At 42.1% G+C, this 9,438-nt stretch overlaps 1 protein-coding gene across 1 annotated transcript; it reads left to right on the forward strand.

The window, feature by feature from the left end:
• Nucleotides 1-1,310: 1,310 nt before the first annotated feature.
• thada (THADA armadillo repeat containing) lies at nucleotides 1,311-8,411 on the forward strand. The gene is made up of 12 exons (XM_010786221.1): nucleotides 1,311-1,483; nucleotides 1,961-2,109; nucleotides 2,229-2,261; nucleotides 2,346-2,394; nucleotides 2,787-2,980; nucleotides 3,823-3,917; nucleotides 4,214-4,437; nucleotides 4,982-5,706; nucleotides 7,182-7,336; nucleotides 7,639-7,794; nucleotides 8,056-8,163; nucleotides 8,244-8,411. Exons 1-12 carry the CDS (start codon nucleotides 1,311-1,313, stop codon nucleotides 8,409-8,411), a joined length of 2,229 nt encoding a protein of 742 aa, XP_010784523.1.
• The last annotated feature ends 1,027 nt before the right edge of the window (nucleotides 8,412-9,438 follow it).

Below are 9,438 nucleotides of genomic sequence, written 5' to 3' on the forward strand. Positions count from 1 at the left end.
TGGTGAGTCTCGTGGCACCCGAGTGTCCCTTCCCCCCCCCCCCCCCGTCCTGAGGTTGTTCGGCAAATCCTGTCTCACTTTATGTGTATGATATGTCTCTACGACAACAATCTTTGGTTACAATCAAACCTATGTTTACGTGTTACATTAGGATACAGATCATCTGGAGTTGTTACTTAATACAGTCATCTTTACCGGTACTGTACCCTGGAAATTCAGATTTAAGAACTTTAGATTCAATAAAACGTGAAATAAAGTTAGTTTAGTTGCAAAATAAATATCGTGTAAAAATTTGCTAAAAACCAGCTCGGTTTCACGACATGTATACTTATTGTTTATTCGGGGGATGGCATTTCTGTGAAAATGTCGTTTATGTTTGTCGCAAAACAGAGTCTATAGTCCATTACTCTTTGCCGTGGGAGACAGGAATTCTGGGAGTTGTAGGCATGTACTTTTTGAAGGACCTCCTTTTGGGTTGTCAAGTTTCCCTTGACCCTTCTATTGGAGTCCCTTTCGGTTGTCTCTCCCTAGGGAGCAGGGTCCTGCCTGGTCTGCACGGTATCTAACGGCACACCATTCAGCTTTTCTTATTATGTAAACGTTGTATCATTCTTGATTACAAACCTTTCCGTACACAGGAATATTATTCTTCACTTAGGGTTCACTCTGTTCTGATGAGTCCACCACCGTTACAGCGGAACATCAGTGATTATGTGTTCCAATGGCATTAGCAACCAGAAAATGACACCAGTAATGACAAGCAGATGAGAATGCTGCGTGGGGTCTGGGTGCCGTGTTGGTGGGACATTGCGGGGCTCGGTGCTGGAGCGGACAGTGTGAGCTGGCTTGCTGCGGGGGATCTGCGAGACACAGCGAAACCCAGCCTGAACCGGACTTCCTCACACACACACCTGCAGCCTGGGTGTGAGTCTGCGTGTGTGCTCATAACAAGCCCAGGCCGAGCCCCGCCGCGTCTCGCTGTCTCAGGCTGAGTTCAGGCTGAGAAATCTGCGGAGCTGCAGCTGGGAAAAGATTGAGTGTGTGTGTGTATTCTATTGGGTATAGAGATTAGAGACGTTACGTCACTATACCCAATACGTCACTGTAATTACTACATTATAAGAAGTAAACAATGGAAAAAGAGAAATCTCCAACGAGGCGTTCTGGGGCAGCATAGACAGGTCTTTTCTGTGTTAGAGTTTTACTCGCTACAGGGTGTACTTTGAGGGTTTGTGACTCTGCAGACCGTTTACATGCAGAAAAACCTTCATAACACACAAGGGGACGGGTAATAACCGGAAAAGCATGACATGGGGCCTTTAACAAACCTTTGTTTGTCCATACTCCACCAGGCGGGGTCCCAGCTGGAGGCCCTGAGTGAAGAGCCCTCTGATGGAGCTCTTCTGGAGTCCTGTCTGCACACCCTGACTCTGGTCTACACCTCCCTGCAGGCTAAGAACCCCCTGCGAAGAACCATCGCCAGGTACAATGCTACATTTTAGGATTTTAATTTGAAACGCATCTCTACAAGTAAATAAGATTGAGACTATAAGGAGATTTCATATGATGCTAGTGGGAAAAGCAGTATTTGTTTGGCTGATTTTATTCTTCTTTCAAATGGCAAACAGCAAGAAACGTTTCTAATCAATAAACTGTATATCAATCTGAATCCTCACCGTAACAGCAATGTCAATTCCATATCAGTTTTCAGACTAGTGCAAACTGTCATCTCCAGTGTTATCAATTATTATCAGTTAATCATGAAAGTCATATTTTCTGTATAAAAAAGTAAATATCTTTTGGTCTATTTACCATTTTACATCCCAAGTTTGCAAATTAAAAATGTATCTTTTTAATCTTTATTAAATTACAACCATTACAATATGAATTCAAACTTAAATATCACAAACATCATTTTGATAACCTGATTATTGCCATGTCTCTGTTTTGATATCCTCAGTGCTTTAGGTTCAGTGCCAGCCTGGCTACAGGAGCAGACTGTCAACAGTTTGTCCGCCTGTCTGTCCGACTGTCTGTCCAACCCAACCTCAGAGCAGTACCCACACATCACTGACACCATCACTGCCTGTCTGGATGGCTTCGCTCTCGGTAAGGGGTGGGGGGGGGTCGTCTTTACCTTTACTCCAGAATTGTTCTACTTTTGAGATAACGGATATCAAATCAATCTGATTTTCTACTGTAGAATAACTACATTACCTTTCCTCCAGGTGAGAGATGCATTAACAAACTGCTGCCTGAAGGTTAGTGTCCGAGGAATTAGAAATGTCTCCCCTTTTTCTTTTTCTAAAGAAGCCAGTCATGAACTATCTTTCTCCTCTATTTAGTGATGCAGTTTCTTCACAAGGGATTGAGTGAATGTCTTCATCAGAACAGGTATACAGGCATATTCTGTGTTCCATATCTTTCCACATCTACTTTTCTTCAGTGTTTTTATATATGTATATCTTTATTAATAGTTACACCACTGCATACTTTGTAATATACACATATTACGTAACGATTGTTCTAATATAATGAATTACAATGTGCACATTTATACTTAACTTCTTATGCTAATATAAATATTCTATTTAATTCAATTATAATGCAATATTTTATGTTTACATTAAATATATAGATATATATTTTTTATATAATTGTATTTGATCTTTTTTATTCTAAAACGAATCTACATTATTTTCCTCAGGATGAATACAAATCATCTTATTGTGATTCTGAATATACTGTATATACCTTGTTGTTGTCGCCCCCTGCTGTTTTCCCAGTGGTCTCGCAGGACGTCACATCGCCCAGGCCCAGCTGATGTATTGTTGCCTGGCGACAGTGAAGGCCTCCATGCTGGTGATGCAGAGATCCCAGGAGACCATCGGCTCCTCGCTGCAGGCTCAACACACACACACCAAGCTGGAGGACACACTGAGCAGCCTGCTGGGCTGCTACACACACATCCTCACTGATGGTAAGAATCAGGGCAAAACTAGAGACCCTCTGGGGATCACACCACCACCCTCATACAACTACCAGAATTTAGAAGTACTAAAAAAAAGGACCTGCATTTGAAAATTGTAAAAGTCCAAAAGTATAAGCATCAAATTGACCAAAACAATCCATCAAATAATATCCTATAACATGATATTGAATTATAATGACTGATGCATTATTGTGTAGCTTGTTACTTTCTACAAGGGATGAATACAGTTAAAGAGATCACTACCTATAATAATGCATGATACATTTGTTTATTATATTGTGTTTTGTTAATATGAATCTGAATCTTCAAAACTAACTAGACTAAACAAAGAACAATAGTGGAGTAAACAGTCGAATTCCCTCTGAGTTATGGAGTAGAAGTAAAAAGCAGCATGAGGGAAATGCTTAAATAAATGAAAATTACCTGAACACTTTACTGAGTCCTAACCATAACTTGGTTATGTAAATGCATTTCTGTTCAAAACTGCTCCAGGACCAGATGTTGCCAAAATGACAAACGGAAAGAACCGGTGTCGCTATCGTGTCTGTTAAATGGTGGAAACACGTGACATGTACAGTGACCCAGCTGATGGAAGTAGACATGAAGATCTGCCTTCATTTCAATGCAGAGACATCAGTCAAGATACATCCTTACTAAGCAGTTATTACAACTTCTCAGATGAAGTCCTTAACTCAGGGAACAAAGGACTGTTGGAAGCAGCTTCTTAGGAGCAGATGGAGCCATGAACTTTCCCATTGCTCCAGAACTTGAAATCAGAAATACCTGTGCGTACACACTCTCCTCTCACTCCCCCCCCTTTCCTTTCATAGAGGACTTTATCCAGTCAGTCCAGAGTACAGCGGGCATGGCTATAGTGTTACTGATCCGCTCTGCCATGGGGGGTGGAGATGAAGTTGCCTCTGTGGTGAGTTGTGGTAGTTGTTTAGAATTCTGGATTGTTCACATGTTCACACAAATGTTTGAGAACAATTAATATTTTATTCTGACTTGTGTATCTTTGAAATACTTGTCAAATAAAAACGTTGCAACATACAATACCACATAAAAATTAAAATACATGAAATAGTGCACGTGACATGATGTTGTTAATAAAATGCAGGAATAAGTAAATTATGTACAAATGAAATAGCATAAGATATACATATTTATAATGGTGCATGTTTAAAGCTGCTAAATTCATTCTGTTGAACTGTTCCTCAGGTGTGCAGTCTGCTGCGTGGCTCAGCACAGGGTTTAGACTCCGCCCCTCGGTGGCTGCAGCAGAGGTGTGAGGGTCTGTGCAGCAGCGCTCGCCCCGCTGGGGTCTCTCTGTATCTGTGTCACGGGGCTCTGGCCATGTTGAGCTGGAAGGGCGCTCTGCCCGGGCCGCAGTGGGAACAGCTGCTGCTGCTGGTTCCCAACACTCTGCTGGATCTGGACGTCAGGTACACTGATCCCCAATCAGTACTGACTGCTTATATCAGGAGGTTCCCCAGTAGAATCAAAAGTCATTTAAAGCAACAAATTATAATGCTGCCCACAATGGCTGCAATTTGGAAACGATTAGTTATTGCAATCCTTTTGACTTATGTTGCAAAAATGATTCGAGATATTAAAGGGAATGATCATTTTTAAGCATTATTTTCATCATCCTTTTAAGAAGATCTGTATCAAACAAGGTACACTTATGCGCCCATAGTGAGTTCATGTTTCATTGCCATAAATTCAATATTTAAATACACGTTATATACTTTTCATTTCTTCCAAAAAACAGTACAACATTTAAAGTAAAGGACACAAAAAAAAAAACTTATCACAGATAATATCACATTCCTAATCAAAACTTGCTGGCAAAACATGCATGTAGATATAAAATGTAGCAGGTAAAAACAATAAAACAGTAATACTGAGAGTGGCTGCTTGTGTGAACCTTCTTTGAAAGTTCCAAGTGTTTCTGACGTGTAAACAATGTGTACCCCTCTGCTGTAGTATAAAGGAGTCCAGTACAGCGATGGTGGTGTCTCGGGTGCTGACCCTGTGGAGCAGCGCTGCTCTGGACTGCCTGCAGGGGGAGAGGCAGGTCTGCCCCCCCTGCCTCCAACAGTCCCTCAGCGGAGGCTCTGAGCTGCAGCAACGCCTGCTGGAGCACATCTACTCCCACTGGGAGCACCCGCTGGACGGCGTCCGCCACCAAACCCGCGCGCTGTTCCGCAACCTCCTCCTCCTCCATCAGCACACATGTTCCTCCATCTTTGATCCAGCCGAGGACTCCTACATCACAGAGCTCACCCTCAGCCTGCTGGGGCTGGAGTGGCACATGAGGGGGAAGTACGGCTCCCTGAGCTGCCTGGTGGAGCTCTACGGGGCAAGGCACCTACTGGACGTCCAGCCCCAGCTGCCTGTTAGTCTCCTGGGCCTGATGGGGGACCAGAACCTGGCTCCGTACGCCAGCGACCTCCTGGAGAGGCTGTTCGTCAGCCACAAGGCGCAGCTGGGCAGTGAGGCGGGTGCAGTGGACACCACAGGTTCAGAGGTCTGGATGGAGGTTTGGCACAAGACGTGGGTGACCCCCCTGCTGCTGGTGCTGTGCCGGGCCAAGCTGGACCAGACCACGTACATCCTGGACTACTTCCTGCCCAAGCTGCTCCGCTGCAGCCCGTCCAGTCTGACGCACATGGTGCAGGCCCTGCAGGACACCCCGCCCTGCAGCACAGGTTAAGACTCAAATATTCATACGTCTGATCCAGCATTTCTGCTATTATTACATTCAAATGTGTGCTGTTGCTCAACTTGTCCGTGAGGGACGTTTGGAGAAACTCCGGAAATATTGTTTGTTTTTATTATTGAACTTGGAAACCTATATCCTATGCAGTGGTTCCTAACCTGGGGGGCGCTAAAGATCGCAGGGGGTGCGCCAAAGATCGCAGGAGGCGCGCCAGGCCTCAGATGATTTGAGGTCAAATATCATATTTAGACTTTATTTTTTATTTATTTTTATTTTTTATATATAATTGTAAGGTAATACATGATTGTCGCTAAAGGCCTTGTCTCTAAATTACAATAAAATCAAAAAAATAATTGATTAATTAATTGTAATAAAAATTCAAGTTAGTAGCTAATAAAGGCATAAAAAGACAGAAATGTATAATTCTTTCTTTAATAGAAATATTTCTTCTGCCCGTAAAGTGTCCAAACCAGGCTTTTCTGGATAAGCTCATTTTTAAAACATAGTCATTGTCCATGCCGGTTTCAGTTGGATTATTTGTTACAGTTGCTCCGATCAGATCGGTCTCCTCCATTTTGTAGATTATTTATGACTTTTGAATCCCCATAAACACATCGTCAAAATCCGGTTTACTTTGAGCATGTGTTTTAAACAGTTTAATCCCTTTTTGAATTGTTTCCACTTATGCCGTACTTTAATTTTTTCATGCAGCGGGAAATCCAAATTAATTAAGTCACTCCACTCCAATAGTGCTCCTTAATTACGCCTGTATCCTCCTTTAACAAAATACTTCACATTCATCCAGTTTGTGACAGTAGTTGTAGCATTTTTGAGACTTTGAAACTTTAATTACAGCTGTTGCATGCCCCCTTGTGTGTGTGTGTGTGGGGGGGGCGCAACTTCCAACAGGAGTCATTTTGGGGGGCTTTTGGGAAAAAAGGTTGGGAACCCCTGCTATAGACAGCATGAAGATTTATGATACATAAAGAAGTAGGGTATATACATATAATTTATAAACTTGCACATAATGCAAACAAATTAAAAGTTAAACAAATATATATATTTTTTTTTAAAGCCGTATAAATATTAAAATGAATGAATATTTATTAAATAAATACATATTTAATATATAAATAAATATTACTCGAGGCTTATATTTGAAGACAAATAATTTCCCTGAGCTTTAGGCCTACATATTCTTAAATGAAATACAAAACACAAACCAAAATACACATAGGCCTTTCTGTCTCATAACATTTGAATTTATCTGACACACTTTTCTTTATTTCTTCTGTTTTGATTACATCAGCTGCATATGAATATCTCTTCGCTCCACAAAGCATCCTGTTGTGGTATAAACATAGTAAACACGTCCTCTCCACAGTTACAGTGGCAGCATTCTCTAACAGCATCATCAAACAAATGAGTGGCCGCTCTCTGAATGCTGTGTTTCTGTCCTCACAGGCCCTTCGGGCAGCAGAGGAGCACTGGGCGCTCTCATGACGTGCCTGCGGGCGGCCCGGGCCCAGGGTGTCGTTCCGTCCTCAAAGGAGGGTCTGTGGGGGGGCCTGGTGCCCCTCTCCCTGCTCCAACAAGCACTGGTACACAAACATGATCAAGTGAGTGTCTGAGCCCTCATGTGTAAAACCTTTGTTCTCACTGTTGTACGTGTTACATAGTAGATATCTTATTGAAAGAACCCCTCTGATCAAATATGACTTATTTTTCAACAAATCAAATATTTTTTGGGAAAATGACTCCATCTCTGAAAAATCCTATTATTTAAAACTGCAACAATCACTCACACAAGCTACGTTTTTTTAATATGTCTACATTTATGTTAAAATTACTTTATTTAAGAAAAAACTACTCTTTATTTACATTTTCAGTATCTAATGTAAATATACAATTGTTCCCTCAGGTGAGGATGGACGCCTTGGGGTTGGTGTGTGAGACCCTCCGCAGCACCGAAGCCCTGACCCCTCAGGAAATGGACCTGATCCGTTACTTCCTGCCGCATAATCTCAACAGTCAGGCACCAGGCGTCAGACAGCAGACAGTCAGCCTGCTGAAGAAGGTCAGACATTTACATGCATTGACTTTAGCTGTTGCATAATATTTTTTTAAATATGGATTTAAGTTTCTCAGCTCAATCTAAGGCTCAGATGGCAACCTGCAGTCATTGTATGAGCTAGGAGCAGTCTATACAAGGACATATTCAAAGGGATCCTCAGTGCTAACAACCCTTTTATCCTGCATGGCCCAATCGATGACACAATTGTATGATGAAATAAAAACTTCTATCACTAAATGGAGCTTGAAATCCTCTCCTGTCCAGCTGCTGTGTCGATTGAAGGACAGCGCTCTGCTGCTGCAGAAGAGAATGAGCCAGGAGAGAGATCCGGACAAGAGGGACGCAGACCAACACACACTACATCAGTACGAGGTGAACCACACTCATGAACACAGCAGAGCACACAGTCTTTTTTTCTCTTTTGAAAGAACTAAAAGGCTTGTTGTGTGTAGGAGTTCCTGCGCTGGCTGTGTGTGAGCCTGCTGGAGGTTCTGCTTCCTGGAGCGTCCTTCTCCAAGTGCCTCATGGCCCTCCAGCTGCTGTGTCTCCTGGGCGAGCTCTTCACCTTCAGCTCTGGTACGTCTACTCTTCATCAGCAGCCCTCGTACATGACTTACTAAAGTTCACTAATTATGACAGTTGTTGCAGCATATACAATGTATATTATTATTATTGTCACAAAAGCAAATGCTTGTCACTGTTATGAAAGATTATCAAGTAATTCAATGATATTGCATGCAAGCAATAAGAACAGGGTTTAAAAGAAGGTGAAAGTATTATTACGGGTAACATAATTGAGTCCGAATGTTAAATATGCTACTGTACATTGGGTTTAAATCGGGAGAGGATAGTCAAATGTGTCTACTTTAGTCCCTGTATAGGAAATGTCCATCTGCAATTTTCTGTAGTAATTCCAGTCATATTTATTCTTAAACACTAAAGAAGCATATCCAATGCAGAACATACATCATCTACAAAAACAAATTTCTGTTTTGTTTCAATGTGGCAGTTTTATATCCACCTTTTCTGGTTCAATATGCAGATTACGATACAGGGCCAACACATGTGTGCATTGCTACAAGAACATTTGTGGACAATGTCCCTTTCTTTTTTCCATAAATGTTGTCTTTTGGACTTTACAATGCCTATTTTGAATTGTTCTCCTAACACAATAAAACGATAGTTACGTATGTAACTACGGTTCTATGAATACTGGATGACCGCTAGAGGCGGTGCTTTAGCACTGGATATCTTCTGTCTCGCGCGTGCGCAGGTCGAATATTTATATCAACAAAGTCACCTGTGACCTCGTATGACCCGGAAGGCATAAGTTCCGGCGCCGTCAACGAGCTCAGTCCTATGGAATCTTCTCGCAGAAACACGAAATTCCGAGTGACCAAGAACTCTGGCTGTCATCCAGTATTCATAGAACCGTAGTTACATACGTAACTATCGTTCTATTTCATCCTTACTGACCGCCAGAGGCGGTGCTTTCGCACTGGTTGACCTATACCAACAGAGTCACGAGGAAGTCTGAATACTCACCCTATAAGGTTTGGGTGCCCACACTTTTTTGGCTGCTGAGCTACTTTTGAAATGACCAGCTCACCGAGGTCTACCAACCAAAAAGAAAATCCCAAATTGCAA

The sequence above is a fragment of the Notothenia coriiceps genome, unplaced genomic scaffold (genome assembly GCF_000735185.1).
Source record: "Notothenia coriiceps isolate Sejong01 unplaced genomic scaffold, NC01 NC01_scaffold00028800, whole genome shotgun sequence".
Taxonomy (NCBI): domain Eukaryota; kingdom Metazoa; phylum Chordata; class Actinopteri; order Perciformes; family Nototheniidae; genus Notothenia; species Notothenia coriiceps.

Excerpts from the sequence above, each read along its gene's own strand:
- thada (XM_010786221.1), top strand. The coding sequence starts at position 1,311 with ATGGGGCCTTTAACAAACCTTTGTTTGTCCATACTCCACCAGGCGGGG. Across the intron at positions 2,110-2,228 it reads TCTGGATGGCTTCGCTCTCG|GTGAGAGATGCATTAACAAA; the intron begins GTAAGGGGTGGG and ends CCTTTCCTCCAG. Across the intron at positions 7,795-8,055 it reads CAGTCAGCCTGCTGAAGAAG|CTGCTGTGTCGATTGAAGGA; the intron begins GTCAGACATTTA and ends TCTCCTGTCCAG.